Source organism: Octopus bimaculoides, chromosome 5 (genome assembly GCF_046866305.1).
Source record: "Octopus bimaculoides isolate indiv1 chromosome 5, ASM4686630v1, whole genome shotgun sequence".
Taxonomy (NCBI): Eukaryota; Metazoa; Mollusca; class Cephalopoda; order Octopoda; family Octopodidae; genus Octopus; species Octopus bimaculoides.
Window position 1 is genome coordinate 49105805 of NC_142932.1, and position 23780 is coordinate 49129584.

At 39.4% G+C, this 23780-nt stretch overlaps 2 protein-coding genes across 9 annotated transcripts in view; both read left to right on the forward strand.

Moving 5' to 3' along the window:
* Positions 1-23780, forward strand: part of LOC106870613 (sterile alpha motif domain-containing protein 3) — a 193783-nt gene that overhangs the window by 18155 nt on the left and 151848 nt on the right. The window lies entirely within an intron of this gene.
* Positions 17131-17643, forward strand: LOC149135515 (uncharacterized). Its single transcript, XM_089353075.1, has one exon. It carries the CDS (start codon positions 17131-17133, stop codon positions 17641-17643), a length of 513 nt encoding a protein of 170 aa, XP_089209201.1.

A 23780-nucleotide genomic window follows, 5' to 3' on the forward strand; every position in this document is an offset into this window, starting at 1 on the left:
CAGTGAGATGTATGATTATGTGTCATCGACGTTAAAGATCATTTATGATCTCCGGCTTTTCATAAGTTCACATTGTATGATGTTCATTCACCCAGCAGAATCATGATTAGTGCAAGGTGTGTGTGTGTAATGAGAAGGAGCTGTGTGCATATCAGACAGACACGCACTCACACTCTTACCTACATTCTTAATAAAAAATATGCTTAGTGGCAAGATAATAGTCAAGATAACAGCTTTGTATTGTATGAGATTGCAGGAGATGGTGAAAATAACTGAATTGATGTCTAGAACTCGCAGTATAATCAATCTCACTTGGTATGTGGCTCGGGACCTATGTACAAACGCCTCTGTTCATGCTATTTACTCGCTGTACACACACACACACACACATTTGTTTTAGGCAGGCGGATTACAAAGAGTAACGTTGAAACAATCTTCAAAACGTAAACAATGATTTTTATCAGGAAAAATAATCCCATATAACTTGATTTTGCACTTTATGAATTGCAGGGTGCCTATGAAAAAGCTTGAGATTCTGGGCGTAACCATAGACAGTAGGGTGTTTATAAAAAGAACATATCACAAATGTGACAGCTAGTAAATTACTGATGGAAAGTTTGCATCCAGGTCAAGTGCAAACGACTTCAACGAAGTGGAAATGTTACACAAATAAACTTCGCCCAAATTTATATTCATCTTAACGATGACAACTGCGAACGCGCGGAATTTTAAACTCAAAAGATTGCCCAAGTTCGTACATTTAATGTCTTAAACCAACAAATTTTTACCTTTTGCCTGACCAAAGCATTTTCCAAAGTTTGCCCCAAACTTCCGTGCTTATTTTTAGACTTTTAGCTAACCCTTGTTTTATACGTTCTGGGTAATAAATATAAAGTTCCTAGTTACTCTAGTGATTGAAAAAAAAAAAAAAAAAGAGGGGGTGAATTTGTATCATATATCGGCATCAGGGAAATACGTCATGTGTCTCACATGTGATACACAGGATAAGTAAAGAGTTAAAGCGTTAAATAAAAGTATTGATGGAATTTAATCCTGGTAAATTGATTTGCAGGAATGTATAACAAATCCGAAGATCGAATTTTCAGTAAAGCATCAGTAAGAAAAATAATTGGAGCACTAAGTTTAATGATAGCAAAAACACAATACAGTAAGCTTTCGGTAATTTACATATAAAGTTACGAATAACAATGAAACAAACTGAAAGTAAAAAAAAAATTGTTAATAACCAGCAATAAATACATATTTTTGTTAGAGGTATTCCGTACCTTTTAGGCCAGCATGTCAGATACGCGGCCCACTTTTTAAAGATTTAATTTTTTTTTTTTTTTTTGATTCCTGTTGTAAGCCAACAGAAATTTTAAAAAATAAGCTTTCCCACCTCACTTTTATCATTTTTTAAAAATCTACGTTTAAAAATACGAAGATTACGATTGATTTTCATTTTTCTTTCAAGTAATTGAATTTATTCGGCCAGCTTTCGGAATATCAAGATCCGCTCAAATTCAACCATTTGGATTTAAATTTATCCGTTCATTTGCGCATCCGTAGATTTATGCACAATAATAAGCAGCGTACGACATAAGGGCGACCTTAGTTGCGCAACATGCTAGAAATTTCTCTCAAACTCTGCACCTCTTAACGTCTTATAAAAAGAAAGAAAATATTGAATAATGTATAAATCCAAAATACGCAAAAATTACGATTCTAAAACATAACTTTACCCAATATTTTAAGTTTTAAAAATCAAACTTCTCCCCTGGCTTTCGGAATAACAATACTTGCCAGATCTTTTCCGTTTGGTGCACAGGGCCCATTGCATCTCTTGACTAACCGCAGTCATAAATTAAGTTTTGAGAAATGAATAACCAAAACTTTACAGAACACTTCAAGGTGAAACATTTAATGATAGAAACAATAACGTTTGTAAAAAAAAGAAATTACAATGCACTACAAACCCTAACCCTAAATATTAAATCCTGACCTTAACCTTTACCCTAAATCGCAACCCTGAACCCTAATCCTAACCATAAATATTTAAATCCAAACCCTAAACCAATCCCTAACCCCAAGATGGCTTCACTTGGTTGTTTTGCTAACATATTGTCTGCTGGATTGGTTATCGCGATTGGCAAAAGTTATTTAAAAAAAAAAAAAAAAATCAAGCAATGTACATGCTCGTAATTTTCTATCATTTCTCCGGAAATATTTGAGCCTTTCGTAATTGGCATGCGAAATTACATCTCATAATAGAAATTGTCAGTAAAATACTGTTGTGTTTCAAACGTAAAAAATATCGCCTGCCCAGCACAATAAAGGATGCTTAAGATTGTCTTAATATTAACGTTCATTTTTATAAGACGTTATAGGTACGTACTTTGTGAGAGATTTGGTTGTTACTTCTAGCTGGGAAGTTAAATAAAATGGTACAAAATAACATCTCAGGAGTAAAGAAGCTATAAATTCTTATATATCATTGTTTTCAGATTTTCACTTTGTTGTTTGCCATTTTATATATTCAAAGATCGAAAGATTTAATCGAAGCACAATAGTGGGGATACTGTTATAGACGAAAATATGAAATATTGAATATTAATATATATTAGATTTGTGTTGACACTCTAAGGAAAAAAAAAAAACAACACTTCGCTTTCATTCCATTTTACGTTCGCGCAAGCAGCATATTGGTAATAGTCGTTAAAGCGTCGGATACGTTGCTTTGCAGTAATAGCTCCGACTATCTGCGCTCTAAGTTCGGATCCCACTGATGTCAACTAAGCCTTCTATCTTTTCGAGATCTATAAATAGAGTACCAACTCTGTACAGGGCTCGATTAATTTCCGCCTGACCTCTCTTATGGAAGAAGTAGGTAGTGGTTAAGCCTGGAGAGTGATGTCCAAGACACGCTTATGCCACGACGGTGTTCCTACGACTTCAGAAGAGAGTTGGGGCCCCAAGCAGGGTATGTACACTCACATTAACATACATACATTCGTGTATATTAGCATGCATACAAATATACGTACATGTATACACTCATATATATAAAAATATGTATCTTGTTTTGGTCATTAGATTGCAGTCATGTTGAGGAACTGTCTTGAAGAACTTTAGTAGAAAGAACCGACCCCAGTGCTTATTTATTGATTATTTTAAAGATGGCACTTATTCTATCGGTCTTTTGTCGAACCGCTGTGGGGACGTAAGAACAATCAACACCGGTTGTTAAACGGTGGTGCAACACGCATACATATATATATGACGAACGTCTCTCAATCAGCCTTCCAAATCCACTCACAAGACTTTGGTCGGCCCAGGGCTATAGCAGACATTTGCCCAAGTTGCCACGTAGTGGGACTGAACTCGAAGTCATATGGTTGGAAGGCAAACTTTTTACCATACAGCCACTTTCAGTACATTCTGTTGTCTGCGGACAGTAAAGGTAAAATCGCATCTCACTTGACTTACACGATTTCGATTTACACTGCGACTCGTGGAAGCAATCTACTGTACAAATCAGGAACAACTGTATCTGATGTCTTAGAGGTGAAGTAAAGGTTTGTCAAACTAACAAAATCTGGAAGTTCGTTGAATCAGCGAACTGACAGAAGAAAAATGCTCTTGGTGCGACATTATGTATTATTTATTATATTAAAACTATAGATCCGGATATGTAATATTGTTTAATATATCTCTATATCTTTCTTTATTTCTTTGTCTACATACACACATACACAAACACGCATACTCACACGGCTATCTTTAACGAAAGCAGTGTCAATTAAATTGGAATCAACAGTAATGGAGAATTGTACCAAAATAACTTATTTAGCTGCTGGCATGATGAAATAAAAACGACAGCCAGGAAATTACATAGTTTCGAAATTTATCTTGACTGTTCTACATCATTACATCTTGTAATATATATTTAATTCTTGTTGCGACAGGTATACATCTTAATTCACAAAATTCATCTCCCAATAAAACACATTTTCGTTTACTTTTCGAATTGAGTTACCCTCTTTTAGAATACGTCTTATTTTTTTCAACAATGCTCGGCTTTATAACTTAAATGAAATCAGTAATATATAATAACTTCATAATTATAATAACAAACCTATTTTTAAACATTTACTTCTTCGTTTCGGTGACTCAGAATAGCGGAGTTATTTTTATACATTATTGTTGGTTTCATATTAATTCACGCCGCTTTGCTTTAAGGTTACCTGTTATTCAAAAGTATTTCCGTCGGTTTTAACAAAAAGTTTTGCAGTTCGATCAACGAAATGGCCTATTCATTGAATTGACGTGTGACTGAATAACACACAAACATACTTCTTGAAGTTAATTCTCGAGAATTAGCGTGACGTCGAGTTACGAATAAAGTTCGTCCATGTTTCTGCCAACCAAGGCTTCGTTTGAAAAGTCATACTCGCCCAGTATGCACTATAATACTATCAAATGTAAGACCTTAGAAGTACTTTACAATATATATTTGTTTTTGAGCAAAGAAAAAAAAAATTCTATTTCAGATTGATGTACGGTGTATGTATGAATGATTACTAATAACATCACCTGTGTGTGTGTGTGGTAACACTTGTCGCGAATATATAGTGTAGATTCAAGTCCCACGCGTACGGAATCTACACTACCCCCCCCCCCCCGTCGAGGACTTATATGCCTGAGACTAATTTCTTTAGCACGGTGATCGCTTATAAGCTTTAAGTTTATACTATATTATTGCTTACAGTGTATATATATATATATATATGTGTGTGTGTGTGTGTGTGTGTATGTATGTAAATTAAACACACGTTTAATTTGTTTTGGGCAAATGCCTCAGAATGTGTTCTTAAAAGCTCCTACGCTTCTTGTTGACTGCTACCACCTGTTATTCCCCATCTTCCAGTGTAATCCTATGGAACGGTTATACATGCAGAATGATATAGGCAACCTCAAGATATCATAGATATTACGAATAATCTTAAACAATATCTTATGAATATGATAATGTCTTCACAAATGAACATGTGGAATGCGGAAACATGTCGTGACTAATAAAGCCTATATTGCAGCTAAAATTAAAATTTGAATATTGAAAATTATTTTATCATACTTTATAAATAATGCTATACTTATTTAAGTAGAATTTGGCTAATTTACTATCTTAAATACAGAAAAAAGTGACTGATTAGGCAAACTTAAAAATTAGTTGAACAGTTTTGTACAATAAATTTAAAAGATGAGAACTGTAAAGAGTGATGAATTAGAACTGGAATTCTTTGCTGCAATATTTTAAGTAAAAAGTTTCTTATTCTTTAACGTAGTTGTATGCTGTCAACTTAATGTGACAGTTCCATGAAGGGAATAATACTTCTGCTATTTAGCCCTAGGAAGCAGCACCGCTTCTTGTCGGCCTTGACACATTTCCTGTGTCCTTATGTTTACAAGAAGGAGACAAACACCCCCACTTAGCTAAACCTGCATCCAGAGACATGTTTCAGAGTCTTTGCTCGTCATTAGTCTGGAGTAGCAATGGCCTGCTAGTTGGAGATGTCTCTGGATGCAAGCTTAACTAAGTGGGGGTGCTTGTCTCCTTGTAAACATAAGGACACAGGAAATATGTCAAGGTCGACAGGAAGAGGTGCTGCTTCCTACGGCTAAATAGCAGTAGTATTATTCCCTTCATGGGACTGTCACATTAAGTTAACAGCATACAACTTCTTTATCGCATCACTACTGCATAAATCTCTCTGAGAGATTTAGAAATGTATTATTTCTATTCTTATTCTTTATCTTACTAGAAGTAATAGTTTGTCCTATACTTTTCCATGTGTAATAACTTGTCCTGTACTTTTCCAGGTTTATAATCTTAAGAATATGACTTTTCATGCTCGCATTTTTCCATGTAATAATGTAATATATATATATATATATATATATATATATATATAATAATATAAATAATATATAAATATATGCATATATCTATACATATATGTACATACCTATCTATATGTATACATACATGCATATATGGGTACAGGACATCGAAAAAACGCTAAACACAATGAGAAACGAAATCATAAAAACGAAAACAGTAAACGAACTTTTTTCGAACAACGAAAATAAACAGAGAAACGAGACATGCAACATAAAGAGTATACCCCTTCGTCAGTTGACCCTGGGTTACACCTTGTGTGTGTGTGTGTGTGTGTGCGCGCACCTGTCTGTATATGTCTGCGTTTCTTGGGGATCTATTTTGCCGCTTGCAGAATTCAAGCCAGTCTCGAACTAATAGTGGCAAAGCTTTTTTTTTTTTTGTTTATAACAGGGTTTCTCATCTTAATTAATTGATGTGCGTGTGGATAAACTTGCACTCGTCTAGTGAGTGTGCTGTCCATGTGTGTGTATTTTATATATATATATATATATGATTGTGTTCATGTGTTCAGTTCCAGAATCTCAAATGGACAATCTCTGGAATGTTTTACAAAATTTGATTGCAATTCCAATCGATTCTATTTGGAGAATGCCAGTATTTCTAGGCGCTCGCACACACACCCACTTCACAATATATAACAGGATTTAAACATTAAATCTTATATACGTAGTTGCCCTATAAATTAACTTTTAACTTGTATCTCGTATTCTTTTGGGATTTCTGATCTTGTTCTTTTCAAGAATTTTCATTTTCTCTCTCCTTCATTCTCTCTCTCTCTCGTATATATATATAGGTTATGAGAGGTAATGGTATTCATATCTTATCTAAATTAACTATTGCTTAACCATATTTCTCACACCGTCTCCGATGAAGGGATATAAAAAATATCCCGGAAACATCTGTAAGACCTATTTATAAATGTTCTAAAATCTTCACAGCCTTGGGTTATTTTTTTATCTCATTCTGAAAAATATATATATAAAGTAGCTTGCTCCCAACCACATGGTTCCGGGTTCAGTCCCACTGCGTGGAACCTTGGCCAAGTGTCTTCTACTATAGCCTCGGGTCGACCAAAGCTTTGTCAGTGGATTTGGTAGACGGAAACTGAAAGAAGCTCGTCGTGTATATATATATGTGTGTGGTGTTTGTGTGTCTGTCCCCCAACATCGCTTGACAACCAATGCTGGTGTGTTTACGTCTCCGTAACTTAGCTGTTCGGCAAAAAGAGAATCGATAGACTAAGTATTAGGCTTACAAAGAGTAAGTCCTGGGGTCGATTTGCTCGACTAAAGGCGGTGCTCCAGCATGGTCGCAGTCAAATGACAAATTAAAGAACGTAAGGATGGGCGAAATGCCGCTAAACATTTCGCCCAGCGTGGTAACGTTTCTTTTCTACTCAAGGCACAAGGCCCGAAATTTTTGGGGAGGGTGTCTGTCGATTAGATCAACCCCAGTACGCAACTGGTACTTAATTTATCGAGCCCGAAACAATGAAAGGCAAAGCCGACCTCGGCAGAATTTGAACTCAGAACATAAAGACAGACGAAATACCTCTAAGTATTTCGCCGCCTTACACACATTAAATCTCGGCACCCGAGTATATATATATATATATATATATATATATATATATATATATATATATATATATATATATATATATATATATATATATATATATATATATACACACACACACACACACACACACACCCTGTCCTTATCTGTACATTACCGTGAGCTGAAGCAAGTGAAAGATAAATGAGGTTTCCTCTCGCTGATAGTAGTATTAAGTTTATCACCGGTACGTGTTACTGAATTTATACCACCAGCGATGGGGCCTCTACTTAGTCTCTCAACTTACCTGCTCAAAATGGCTGCCAAATTGTCCCTCATTTACGCTAACCACATTGAATCACGTAATCCTAGATAAGACTCTGGCAAAAGCCAATGGGATGATCACGGTTAGAAACATTTTTGATCCTAGTGTGGAGGTGGTCTCGATCTTGTGAATGGGTTTAGTGGACAGAAATTGTATGGAAGCCCGTCGTATATATTCGCGCCCGTTGGTATCTTTGGGGGTACTGCTTAAATACAGAGGTCCCTATGCATCTACGTAACGATATAGAAGGGAGGTAATCTAGTTTTACCAAAACTCCTGTGACCTCACATAACCCTAACCCTAAAAATTTAAGTTTTGGTAAAACTAGGTTACCTCCCCTTCATATCGTTACGTAGATGCATCGGGACCTCTATATTTAAGTAGCGTCTCTTTGGGTTTACGTTTGTCTCCCTCCCTCCTTTGATGGGCTTATGTTCCCCCAAACTAGCGGTCTGGTAAAAGATAACGATAGAATAAGTATCAGACTGTTTTTTTAAAAAATATAGTTGAGTCTATTTGTTTCACTAATTCTACAAGGCTGCCTGCTGTCTAATGCTGTCAATTGGGATGTTGAGCAAGGACCGAGTAACAACTCCGCTACCTGTATTGCTGCTGTTACTACTACTACTACTACGACGACGACGACTTAACCGAGCTTATGAGGAAGAACTGTCCTTTTATAAAAGGGTTAGGTGAATCGCGGATTTTAAAAGGACATTTCAGACAAAGACAAGCATATGTTATTTATAATTTTGTTATATACACTATATATATATATATACACATACATACATACATACATACATACAGAGACAGAGATTACTATCTTTTTCAAATACGCTTAAAATATTATTTTCCACGCGAAGTTGGAAAGGATTTTTTCTTCATTCTTTTAAATATTCAGCACGCCGAGGAAACGAAGAGAAATTGCACTAGAAAATACTGCCGGGTTTGTTTCATACGACACCCTACTGTCTTAAAAGAAAGACTTGGACCCATCGCTTACTGTAGTTCTAGATTACATACACTGTAAAAAAAAAAAACCCCAAAAAAACCCTTAGATCACAGAGCTGTTGGATCACAGTTGATATGGAGCGTTACTGTCAGACAGTTTATTGCTCAGACGCCTATATATTTCGCCTTGTGCGATCTTTGTTTACCGTGTGTGTATAGTGTATGTGTGTAACTGAGTGGAAATTAGATCAATGATATAATTTTGTAAAGCAGTATTGGGAATAGATAAATGACGGAGAAGTGGTAACGGGTCTTCTGCGTGACTTCGTCCAGATGTGAGGGCCTTGCCAGTGATCTGTGCTCCTGTCTCTTGCTCCTTCTTTTCCTCTCTTTCTCTCTCTCTCTCTCTCTCTCTCTCTCTCTCTCTCTCTCTCTCTCTCTATATATATATATATATATATATATATATATATATATATATATATATATATATATATATATATATATATAATATATATATATATAATATATATATATATACGTATGTACGTGTGTGTATGTGTGTGTATATATATATATTTATACACACACATAAGGATTATGGCCTTCTTACGAGATGTATATGTTCGTAGAGAGAGAGAGCCATTCTTTCAGTTTGTGATCATAAAATAAAAGCGTGAAAGTCCAGGCAGCTGTATCGGCACCCTTTTCCTCAATTTTTCTTTCAAAATCTCAGCTTTTTAATAATGATTACTTGTAGTATTTTCCTTTATCATTTCGTTTATTATAAAACGAAAGAATAACGACAAACAACGTTATTCACTAATTTGAGACTCAAAGTGTAGGCTCGTTGACGAACAAAATTTGAATAGCACGAATTCTGTGGAGATAATCATGAAAAAGTGTTTACAATATTTAGTTACGGCTATTCACGCTCCAATTTGAAATCCTCATGACTTTTCTTCATCGGACGATCTTTCCTTTTATGTATATAAGCGATGGACAACTCAGTGAAAAACAATTGCCAAACCATTACACGGTAAATCAATCTTCATTTATAGTAAGATCGCCAATATCTTATCTTTGTGATAATGACTCTTGGTAAACTAACACTTCCAAGTTGAGAAAAGAATTACCAAAAGTTTCTTGCGTGATGCAGTGTTTTATTTCGATGAAATTTTCATATCTCTTCTATTGCGTTCGAATGTAATTGCTACATCATTAGGATCTACGATGTGAAAACGGTGCTTTGTTTTGTAAAATGGTTTGGCAATTCGCTCACCAAAATCGTGCAACAGCTGACAAGTATTGTAGCTGACTTAATTAACATTCATATAAAACATGCTTGATGTAAATGGAATCATAATAAAAGACTCGACCGCGTTACCAATTAAACTTGCAGTGTTAGTGTTTGTATGAAATTCCAGCGAGTTTTGCGGGTTATTTACATTTTGAGTTAAAATCCTGCCTAGGCCAACTTAACTTTCCTTCTAAAATATAAAGTACCAGTCAAGTAATGGGAAACGATTTAATCGACTAATGCCGACCTCTATTATTTCTAGTCTTTTCCCTATAATCTTACACTTATTCCGGACAAAATGTTTAGAGGCATTTCATCCGTCTTTACCTTCTGAGTTTCAAACTCTTTCGAGGTCGACTTTGCCTTTCATCTTCTCGGTTGATAAAATAAATATCAATTAAGCACCGGGATCGATGTAATCGACTCACCTCTTCCGTCAAACTGGCCTTTCGCTAAAATTTGAAACCAGTTTTCTAACGTTAGTTTTTTAGGGTTTTGGAATAGCTATTCTTTGAGTCACTAACAAGAAAGGAGAACGGTATTTTCTTTTTCGCTTTCTTTTCTTTTTCTTAGGTACTCGTACTTCATACAACGGAAATTCTCCAAAACGATTTTTTTTGCATTTTGTTCATCCCACACCACTTTCTTACCCTTTTCGTTTTCCCATGAGTTTGGGTCTCCGAAGGACATATTCCAAAACTCCGCTGTTGTTTTATTCGCCGAGGTCGACTTTACCTTTCATCCTTTCGGGATCAATAAAATAACTACCAATTGAGCTCTGGGATCGACTTGCCTCCACCTTTGAAAATGCTGGCCTCGTGCCAAAATTTGAAAACTTTTTTTCCCATACCTTGTTGATTTCTTCATTTACTCATTTTCCATATTGGTCATCTTATTCTGGCAGCCACTGTAGCTCAAGATTTTAAACCGATCAGCATTTAAACCGAGTCATTTCTCTAACAGCACAGCAAAAATAGGCAGACAACAGATATCAAGTCAGATTATGACATATGTACAATAAAGAGATTGTTGGATTTGGGGATGATAATGTTGCCAGTTTAACCATACATAAACGTAACTTATAGAGAACAAATACAAAAGTATAATAGCAGGAGGTCAGTAGAAGTTCCACAGTGAGTTGCAATGTTTTCTTACGTCTTTTATCTTTTACGTAGGGGTTATTGGAACGAATCGAACGTAAACAAATCAACTCCATTTGTCAACAGGTGGTGGGGAACGAACACATAAAAACGCGCACTTACATACATACATACACACACATTTGACGGACTTCTTTCAGTTTCCAGGTGTTATGCAGTTGGGAAGTAAACTTCTTACCATACTGACATGCTTATATATATATATATGTCTTTTATTCTTTTGTTTGTTCCAGTCATCTGACTGCGGCCATGCTGGAGCACTCCTTTGAAGGGCTTTAGTCGAACAAATCGACCCCAGAACTTTTTTTCAAAGCCTGACACTTATTCTATCGGTCTATTACCTTTCAACACTTTGTCGGTAAATTAAAGTACCAGCCAGACAGAGGTGGTAATCGTTGGTAATGATTAACACTCTTCCCTCGAATTGTTGGCCTTGTACCTGAATCGGAAACTATTACTATTATTTCACCTCTATTAGTTAAAAATATTGGGAATCACATGTAGGGTGGTAATCTCTTGATAGATATAGTAGCTGCTCTTTCTAGCTTGATGGTATGACCAGGTCGAAAACTTTGAATTCGCTCAACTTACGTCGGTCGATAAACACATTTCCTCACCTTCTGGAAGATTTATTTTTAGCTCACTGGGTTGTTGTAATATTAGTTTCACAAACGTAATTTCGGTGAAGAGAATTGGCTTCATTCGGAAATAGAAACCGTATACACCGTCTCATCTTGTAGGGATGTTTAGATACAACCCTATAGGTGTCCTATACATGTTGAGCATAGTTTAGGAAATCAATGTTAGCGATTTCATGTATGAAGCAGGTATTAATTCCACTGCGTAGTTAAGTTATTGGTCGTGGTACGTGTTGTAGTGGTGGTAGTGCGTGTTCCGGTTTTTAGTCGTTGTAGTGGTTTTCAGGCGGTGGTGATGATGATGGTTGTATTGGTTTGGTTTGGGTGGTTATAGGAAGTATATAACGTGCGGTAATTGTGTTGGGTTGGTTTTGTAAGCGAACATAAATGGAAGAACCGTCTCGTCTCTACACCACCACTCACTTTCACAATTATTTTCTCCCATACCTAACGTCCTCGCCACCATCACAACAACCACCACGGTCGTTTTGAACACTATTTATTCTCTGTTCTAACAATTTTCACTGTACGCATATATGCGCGCGCACAGAAGCTTTACGCATTGAACTAACGTGCTTGAATATATTAATGCTACTCACACTTTTACCCTTAAAGGGTTTTCCTATGGAATAACGTCAGAAATTATCTAGTGCGCCAAAAGCCGTAATTTCTTCAAATACGCTTTAAACATCGTAGATTACAATTCTGGAAAAGAAAAAATTTAATTTTTTTTTTTTTTTTTTTTTGTGAGGGCGGATTAGAGCATCCTCACTCCCATCCCCTTTCGTCCCACACTATCCGTAATTTTTCAGTTTTGACTTTCTTTTGAAAAACTTTTTTTGTCCCCCCCCCCCCCCCCCCCCCGATTTATGTTTTAAATATCTGAGATTATGAGTCTTCGAAAATATGTGTTATTTACATCTAAACAAATTTTTTTTCGATTAAAAGAAGTCAAAAGCAAAAAGAAAACGGGGAAGGAGAGACGCCCTCCTCCTCTTCACTTTCTTTTTTTAATATACAGATTCGTTAAATCTGCAATGCTTAAAACATGTGCTCTGCCAAAGAATTTCCCGACTCTATTCTATAGGAACGCCCCCTTAACGTAATTCTTAGTTTGTTGCGTTACAGTGTGTGTGTGTGTGTGAGAGAGAGAGAGGGCTTTGAATTAGATTACAAGTCCGTCCGTCAAGCTTCCACAGTTTTCTATCTCCCTATACCTCAAAAATGGCTTGAGTCGCCCCGAAGCTGTGCTCAAAGACGTGGATCCGAGATTTCCCCGACTGCATGATTGCGAAGCAAACTTCGAAACCAATCTACAATGTCTGCTTGACACACCACACACACACGCACGCAGATACACAATGGTGCCTTTATTTTCTTTTTCAACTTCGAAATCTGACATGCTTCGATCCAACGCTTCTCTCTCTCATTTTTGTTGTTCTTTATTTTTACCTTTTAACTTTTTCCCACCTCCATCATACTTCGTATTTGCTGGGATTTTTTCTTACAAGTTTTTTTGTTTTTGTTTTACTGGAATATAAATCCACTACGTTTTCATTTATTTGTCTTATTGTCCCTAACCTTGAGACTTCATGGTCAGTGAAGTATATAATAATAATAATAATAATACGAAGGTGAGTCAAAAAGTAATGCCATATTGTTTAGTACAGGTATAATTACCAACACAGGAACATGTATCATACATCAAAATGAAGCTGGTCCTCTGTGGATTACATCCCTACTTCTCAACATAGTCACCGTTTCTGTCGATAGTAATGTTGCTGGACTATCATCTCTTCAACCCCATGAAAGAGGGTTTGAGAGGAAAACATTATTCCAGTGATGAGGAAGTGAAAACTAGTGAAGAAGTGGCTCAAACAACAGTCAACAGAATTTTACGGGGCAGGGATACATGCTCTCATTCAAAAGTAGAACATTGCTATTGAGAGAAACGGTGACTCCACAGAGGACCAGTTTCATTTTGATGTATGATACATGTTCCTGTGTTGGTAATTATACCTGTCCTAAACAAAATGGCATTACTTTTTGACTCACCCTCGTAATAATAATAATAATAATAATTATTATTATTATTATTATTGACATTGAGTGCTATACTGGTACCATGTAGTCCTGTACAACCTGTTCCATGGTCAGGTCGTCGACGACTAAACTGGCAACCCCACCAGGCTTGCTTGGTGAGGTAGTTGCTTGTTAAACACCCTGTGGGATAAAAAATAAGACCCGTCAAAGGGCGGAGGAACTACAATGTAATCAATGGTCATTCAACTACATGTGTTTGTGGAGTGTTTGTGTGTGTGTGTGTGTGTATTGTATATATTGTATTTTAGTGTGTGTGTACATATTGTATATTGTGTTTTTAAATTGTATATATATTGTATGTCTGCTTATCTTCTAAGCCCGGCAGAACTACTACCACTGATGGGAGAAGGGGCAAAGGCGGGTATCTGGCACCTCAAAACCAGTTGTTTCAGGTAGGTGGGGGCTCGTCAACCCTGGAGGGCAGCCCACCTAGGGAAAGGGAAACCTTGATTTCAAACCTCTGCCATCTTGCAGGATACCTGATCACAGGAAAGGCTTCAGGAGTAAAACTCACGGAAAAATCAGGAGTCGGAGCCCCTGAGTCAGCTTGATGTTGACTTCAACTTCGTCCTGGCAGCCCCTGCGACCACGTTGGCACCAAACTGTAGCAGCCTGCTGTTCCTTTGCATTCGTCAGCGAGGTGGAGAGGGGGGCAAGTTGCATGGGCAACAACCTGTTCTCCATACTACATTGCTCAAGCTCACATCCATCTATGCCATCATTAAGCATGCGCACCTGCGCCTGGAGAAGACATGCCAGCTTTGCCATTTATTTGGTGTCAACACAACATGGGAAGCAGCAGATACCGGTTATAAGCCTTTACTCGATTGGCGTAGAGTGCGGCGCCAGGGGTTGCTTCCAATGGTGGGAGAGATCTTCTAGTCTCATTGGACAGCTACTGGCCACCTCAAGTTAGGCAGACGCAGCCAGTAAGGTGTTGGCCCACCACAGCTTGCTTTCCTCATTGGGTGCATGGGGATTAGAACATCCGACAAGCAGATTGTTAGCTGCCGCACCAGGCAAAAACAGAAATGTTATCAAAAAGAGACCAGCTCTAAAACTGGGATGTTGGAATGTCCAAACAATGATGCCTGGCCTTTCCCAGGACCTTCGGGTCATTAATGAGGAGCTCAAGAGACTGAACGTTGATATTGCTGCTCTGCAGGAAACACGGTTAGCCTTAGCCAATGCAGACACACTGAGGGAGAGGGACTACACATTCCTCTGGAAAGGGAAGATCTCTGATGAGCCCAGAGAACATGGAATAGGCTTTGCAATAAAGAACAGCTTGCTGAGGATGGTAGAACCAGGCATTGGCAGCTCTGAGGGGCTCCTAATTCTTTGCCTCAACATTACCGAAGGCCCTGTCACCCTCATCAGTGTGTATTCCCTGACAATGTCCGCTGCCACAGATGCCAAGGACAAGTTCTAAAAGAACCTTGCATCCACTATCAAGAGCATTCCCATTAGCGAACAACTTCTGGTCGACTTCAATGCCAGAGTGGGTGCTGACAATGACTCATGGCCTTCTTACCTCGGTCCATCCGGGGTGGAGAAATCAAATGAGAATGGACAGCGACTGCTCGAGCTCTGCACTTTTCACGACCTGGGCATCACTAACTCCTTCTTCAAGACCAAGCCCCAACACAAAGTGTCTTCAAGACATCCACGCTCAAAGCATTGGCACCAACTGGATCTGATCCTGGTCAGGCGTGCCACCATCAAGTATGTTCTCCACACGCGATCTTACCACAGCACAGACTGCAACACAGACCACTTCTTGGTGTGCTGCAAGATCAGGCTACAACCCAAAAAGTTATACTGTCCAAAAAAATCAGGAACCCCACACATTGATGTCAACAAGATGTCTCAGCCCGTCCTTGTAGAACAGTTTTCAGAGGCCTGTGAGGAGGAGTATGATGCAGCACAGTCCAGAGATACTGCCACAGAGAGATGGGAAACTCTGCAAGATACAATCTATCGCACAGCCTTGTCTATCTTCAGAAAGAAGACCTCAAAGTCACATGACTGGTTCAAGGCCAAGTTGCTTGAGATGACCCCTGTAATTGAGGCCAAACGAGGTGCACTGGCGGAATATAAGCGGTCACCCACTGAGAGGAACCTACAGATTCTGAGGGCTGTCAGGAGCAAGGTCCAGCACACTGCCAGGTGCTGCACTATTGAGTACTGGACAGAGCTCAGCAAGTTGATCCAGATGGCCACCGCAATTGGCAGCATCAGAGGGATGTACGATGGCATCAAGAGGGCGCTGGGACCAATGCAGAATAAGATGCCCCCACCTCAAATCCCTCACTGGGGAAGTCATCACTGATCAAGGCCGACAAATGGACAGATGGGTGGAGCTCTATTCCAGAGAGGGAGCACAGTGATCTCTTCAGCCCTTGACGCCATCAAGTGCATGTCGGTCATGGAAGAGCTTGATGCAGAGCCAACCATGTATGAGCTCAGCAAGGCCATCGACAACCTAGCAGCAGGCAAAGCTCCAGGCAGCAACAACATCCCACCAGATCTCATCAAGCATTGTAAAATTACCCTACTGCACCCTTTGCATGAAGTCCTCTGCCAGTGCTGGAGAGAGGGAGCTGTTCCGCAAGACATGAGAGATGCAAAGATTGTTACCCTGTACAAAAACAAGGGTGAAAGAAGCGACTGTAACAACTATAGGGTCATCTCCCTCCTCAACATTGTTGGCAAAGTCTATCCCCAGGTCCTTCTGACCTATCTGCAGAAGTTGGCTGAGCATGTCTACCCAGAATCACAGTGCAGCTTCCAAGCTGAAAGGTCCACTGAAGTCTTGATCTTCTTCCTTCGTCAACTCCAGGAAAAGTGCAGGGAGCAGCAGCTGCCCCTATATGTTGCATTCATCGACCTCACCAAGGCCTTCAACCTCATCAGCAGAGACAGATTGGCTGCCCTCCAACACTGCACAGCTTAATTGAGTCCTTTCACTCAAACATGAAGGGGACTGTGCAGTTCAACGGCAACCTCTTTGAGCCCTTCGACATACCATACACAACGGAGTCAAGCAAGGCTGTGTGCTCGCCCCAACGATCTTTGGGATCTCTCTCCTTCTGAGACATGCTTTTGGCACAGCACAATAAGGAATCTATATGTGGACCAGATCAGATGGCAGGCTCTTCAATCTTGCCCGCCTAAAAGCGAGGACAAAGGTCTGTGAAGCTGTCATCAGGGACATTCTATTTGCTGACGACACTGCAGTTATGACCCACTCCCAATGGGAACTGCAGCTGCTAATGGACCACTTCTCCCAGGCCTGCAAGGACTTTGGGCTGACCATCAGCCTGAAGAAGACAAATGTCCTGGCACAAGGCACACCAGCACAACCAGCTGTCACCATCAATGACTATGAACTTGAAGTTGTTCATCAATTCACCTACCTTGGGTTCACCATCACTGACAACCTCTCTCTCGATGCCAAGATTGACAAGAGCATTGGGAAGGTAGCCACTACGCTCGTGCATCTTGCATCAAGAGTGTGGACAAACCCAAAGTTGACTGTGAAAACAAAGATGGCTGTGTACAATGCCTGTGTCCTCAGCACCCTGTTGTATGGCAGCAAGACATGGACCACATACGCCTGTCAGGAAAAAAACGCTGAATAGCTTCCATCTCAGAAGCCTACGACGCATAGTCAGCATCTCCTGGAAGGACAAGGTGACCAACACCGACGTCCTGACTCGTGCTGGCCTCCCTTCCATGTACACCTTGCTGAGACAACATCAACTATGCTGGCTAGGCCACGTTCACCGTATGGAGGACGGCCGAATCCCAAAAGACATTCTCTATGGAGAACTTGCAGTAGGACAGAGGGACATGAAGGCGATCAACATTGACATCAACTCTTGGGAGGAGCTAGTAGTGGACCGCACTAGGTGGAAAATGTCAGCTGCGGCTACAGAAAAGCGAACCCGACGTAAGGGATTGACAGTCGATAATCCAGAATCCACATAGTGATCCGATCTATGTGACCAAGACTGTCATTCTCACATTGGTCTCCATAGCCACAGGAGGCACTGCTTAAGCCGAGCGGCCCAACCTAGACAATAAATGGACGGACGTGATACCCATGGTCAGCCATGACCGAATGTGGTCCTAAAAGAAGGCAGTCGTTAAGCATGCTGGGCTAAATGCTTCCTAGAATTTCGTCCGTGTTTATGTTCTGAGTTTAAATTCCTCTGAGGTCAACTTTACCTGTCATCTTTTCTGGGTCAATAAAACAAGTACCAGTTGAGCACTGGGGTCAAGGTAATTGACTGACCCCTTCCTGAACTTATTATTGACATTATTCTGCTGGGATCGATTTTGCTTTTAATCTTTTTAGGGGTCGATAAAATAAGTACAAGTTCAGCACTGAAGTCGATGTAATTAACCCCCCCCCCCCCCCCCCAATTTTAGTCCTTTTGCCTATTGTAGAAATGGTTATTGTTGTTAACACATAAAGTGCAATGGGCCACAATCGTGGCCATCAGGTACAGGTCAACAGGCCACGATCGTGGCCCAGATAGGTGCATTTAATTTATGAATGTTTGTTGGGGTCTAATGTCACTCAAACACTCCAATACTCCCAGAATGCAAGAGGACTAATAGTTCAACTAATGACTTTTCAGATGGTGTAAAACTTGCCACCATTATACGTTAAGAAGATATTTTAACTATTTTTTGTTTTTTATGTGTACATGGTAGTCTCATTTTCATAAAATGTGCTCAGCAATCCATGCTATGTAAGTGCAAATCCCAGCGCTTTATGGGTTAATGTAAGTAATGTCTAGTACACTTGTATGAAATGAAGAAATTACCTGCATCGGTTATTTTACTGTAGTGATGGCCTTCTTCAGTGCTTTTATTTATTATCCTAACATCAAACAACAACAACTGCTACTACTACTACTACTACTACTACTACTACTACTTGGTTAGTCAACCTGCGAAAAATAGCACTGAAGTCTTTGAAATCAAACTCTACCATCTTAATTGAAAAGAAAAAAAAAGTAAAAGACACATTAGCTAATGTGATCCTAGATGGATCTATCTACACTTAAAAAAGACCAAAAGCTAGTTGGGTTGGGGACACTTTTCAGCATTACAGATCCTTCTCTAGCTCTCTATATTCAATCAGTTGACCTGGGACAAAATTACTACTACTATCACCACCACCAACTGTACCAGCACCACCATCACTACTACTTTTACTTTAGTTTCGACTGTCCTGCTGATCGGATACTGCGTAGTTTGTTGTGCTGTCATCAGCAGCAGCAACAGCAGAAAGGTGAGTCTATTCTGAAATGTAATGAAATTGGCTCGCACACACACACACACACACACACACATGCAAGCACACGTATGCAGAGGGTGAAAACCACTTCAACAATCAGGATATTATCTTTTACTTGTTTCAGTCATTGGACTGCATCTATGCTGAGGTACATCTTTAAAGGGGTTAGTCAAACAAATTGACCCCAATGCTTGTTTTTAAGTCTGGTACTTACTCTGTTGGTCTCTTTTACTGAACTACTAAATCATGGAGATGTAAACAAACCAACATCAGTTGTCAAGCAATGGTGTGGATAAAGTACAAACACAACGAAACGCATACATACATGTATTTATGTATATATTCTTTCATTCTTTTACTTGTTTCAGTCATTAGACTGTGGCCATGCTGGAACACTGCCTTCAGGAATTTTAGTTGAACAACCCCAGTACTTATTCTAATAGCTTCCTTTGCTGGACTGTAAGTTATAGGGACATAAGCACACCATCACCGGTTGTCAATTGGTGGTGGAGGACAAACACACATACATACATATGATAGGCTTCTTTCAGTTTCTGTCTACCAAATCCACTCACATGGCTTTGGTCCACCCAACACTATAGTAGGAGACACTTTCCCAAGGTACCATACAGTGGGACTGAACCCAGGACCATTTGGTTGGGAAGCCTACTTCTTACCACACAACCATACCCATGCCTATACATACATACATACATCCTTCCTCCCTCATCATCATTTAACATCCATTGTCTATGCTGGAGTGGATTGGATGGTTTGACAGGAGCTGGCTAGGCAAAAGACTACCATGCTTTACTGTCTGTTTTGGCATAATTGTTTTGGCTGGATGCCCTTCCTAGCACCAATCACTCCACAGAGTGGACATAGATATATGCTACAGGCTTCCACACAGTTTCTGTCTATCAAATTAACCCAAAAGGCATTGGTCAACGGGGGCTATAATACAAGACATACCAAAAGTGTCATTCAGTGGTACTGAACCTCAAACCACAATCATTAAAGCATGGCATAGAATCTTTTGTAGCATTTGTTCTAGATGACTGTTTTGTGTGGGGACTAGCATGTCCAAAAATGGATCCAGTGTTTCCTCTGCATGTCTTAAAAGGCAACTAAAAGAAGTTGGGGGTAGCATTAGCACTCTAACTTCATAAAACCCTCACCAACAACTACCCAAACAGGTGCATGGGTTGGAGGGTTGTCACCTAAATGGTGCAGAGGTGTCATCTGCCAAGAGTAGTAGGAAATCACCTACAAATGGTTGATGCAGATGTTTCTCTAGATCTGAACAATCCCTCTTATAAACTGTATCATAACCCTAATGAGAAACTTTCCTACATGCATAAACAGTCTTGCCCCCCTCTCATGGTGTTTAAAGACCTGACAGCTAATATTGTTTAAAGAAATGTTTGATAATTTTTGCATCTGCCTTCCTCTTGTTTTTTCCTGTGATTGCTCTTCTATTATTCTTATTTGTAACTTGTATAGACCATGTGCTCAGAGCCCGAAGATTGCTTGGAGACACTAGGCATGTTATTAAAACCTGCTCATAAAATATCTCCAATGTATGAAGCTATTATCTCATAACTATATACTGTCTGCATTAAACAATATTTATTTCTCACTGGATGGTGTACTTTTTTGTTCATCTTACCTTAATGGAAAAGGAAACTATTATTATCATTATCATCATTGTTTAATATCCCTTTTCCATGCTGACATGTGTTGGATGGTTTGACAGGAGCTGGAGAGCTGTCCAGACTCTAATTGTCTGTTTTGCATGATTTCTATAACTGGATGTCCTTCCTAATGCCAACTATTTTACATAATGTGCTGGTTGCTTTATACACATGCACACACACGATCGGCTTTTTTCAATTTTTGCCCACCAAATCCACTTGTAAGGCTTTGGTCAGCTCTGAGAGACTATAGTAGAAGACACTTGCTCAAGGTGTGCCATTCTGTGGGACTGAACCCAAGACCAACATAGTTAGGAAGGAAGCTTCTTAACCACACAGCTACACTTTGAGCAAATTTTTTAAAAATTAATTTTTAACTGAAAACCAACAGTCACTCATGCATGCAAATTTCCCTTCTCCACCCCACCAATTTTGTCTATAAGAAAGGCATGGCCAATTCAGCTTGGCACCAATGTCATCATTGGTACATGTTCTCAGGACACAAAGACATGAAAGATACTGTAAGGCATCTTTGATGTTCCAACAGTTCTATCAATTCACCATCCATGACTAGTACTTCATTCATCAACTGTGAAAGATGAAAGGTGAAAGTCAGAATGCCAAGAGCTTGAACAAATAGAGCAAAATATTCTATCCAATATTCTAACAACTGTCAGTTTGCTGCCTTGATTAGAAGTTGGAGATCCAATTATTGTTTTTGTATAGATATTTATGATCTGTTTACACCCTAATTGGAGATCAAGCAAGTGAAACTGTAGTGTCATCATCTAATGTTTGTTTTCCATGCTGGCAATAATTGAACAGTTTGACTGGGTCTGGCAACCACCTGGGCCATGCTGAACTGCAATGTCAGCTATGTCATGGTTTCTCTGGCTGGATGTCCTTCCAAATGAGTAGCTGTAAATATTGATGGAATTTTTCACAACTGCAGATGAAGTTAAATGGCTTGAAAAATTAAAACTATGTCAATAGGCTGATTTTAAACTTGACACATGAAGACATCAAAGTAGATACCAGTATATATTTTATTACTGGTGTCATGTGCTAATCTTCACTTCACTTTACAATAATAGAGTCCAAGGTTTGATTTCACTGTATTGAATCTTGAGCATGTGTCCTTTTACCACAGCCTCCAGTTGTCTCACACCTTGTGAAATTGAGTATAGGGATACTATGTGGAAGCTTCTTAGAAGGATTGTGCTGAAAATTATACTATGAAAAAATTATGAAAATTATCTCATTTATGAAAAAATTATGAAAAATATATACATATGTCTGTGGAATATTCAGCATCACTTACATGCTAATTCAGTGATGGTATCATTTGTTTGTGATCTTCCATGAAAACATTCCAGAGTAGGGAAAGATATTACTGTACTTAGAAACAGATTAGGATTGGTGCTAGAAAAAGTATCCAGTTGAAAATATGCCTCATCAAATTTCATTTGTCTTTTGATGCAAGTATGGAAAAGCAGTCATTTGATTCCCCTGGATTTAGCAGTGCATTGTATCCTTGAGCAAGCCACATCATTTCATGTTATCTCATTTCATTCATCTGGCCAATTTATGATGCAATCCCCCCCTCTCTCTCTGGCTCAAGCGTGGGATGCCCAAAGGGTGTCTTGTGTCTGTTTGTGATTACATCATCATCATCAGCGTTTAACCTCTACCTTCTATGTTGGTATGGGTTGGATGGTTTGACAGGAGCTGGCCAAGCAGGAACCTTCACCAGACTTCTGTGTCTGTTTTGACAGGGATTTTACAGCTGGATGCCTTTCCTGACACGAACCACTCAGCAGAGTGGACTGAGTGCTTTTTTACGTGGCACTGGCAATATGAGATTCTTGAGAAGACCTTCCCATGTCAGAGAAACTGAGTTCTAGAAGTGCTGTGTGTCCCACCCACACTTAACAAGAAAACTTCTTGCGCATTCTACCATAACAAACCAAACTACATCTCTTCTCTTCCTTGAATTTCCACTTCATGTACTATGCTTACCTCACACTCCCCAATCCTGTCCTCTTGGCCCTGTCCCGCTGTATCATTGCTCTCTGCTAGCCCCCAACCTGTGTGCTCCACCCACATGTCCTGTCTCACTACATCATTGATATCTGCTAGCCCCCAACCTGTGTGTTCCACCCATACATACCAAGAAAACTTTCCAGACTCTACCCAAACAAACCAATCTACATCTCTTCCTCACATTTCCTCCTTCATATACTATGCCTACCTCTCACTCCCCAATCCTGTTCTCATGGCCCTGTTCCTCTGTATCATTGCTATCCGGTAGCCCGCCCCTCCCCTTGACTATATATACCTAGGTTTTCGCCTCTCCCCCCTCCACATTCTCTAATCATGCTTCCTCACAATATCCTGCCATTTATATCATGACGTTCAAACCTCAAGGGTATGCCCTAGCACTTGCCACCATCTATATTTCTCTCTTCCTTTACTCAACCATCCCATTTATATTCTGATTCCTGTCCCTTTTGTGTAGGCCTGACACTTTGCTATCATCTCTAACCTGCTGTCTGTCTGTCTCTTTCCCCTGCACTTCCCTCAGGTTGGGTAACCATGTATTTCCTTTGCAGCTGTGCACCTGTTTCTGTCTTCATTCCTGATCTCTCTCTCTCTCTCTCTCTCTCTCTCTCTCTCTCTCTCTCTCTCTCTCTCTGCTGGGTAACCTTGTACCTCCTCTACAGTAAGGCACCTGTTTCTGTCTCGCTATAACCTTTTATCATCTGACACAACA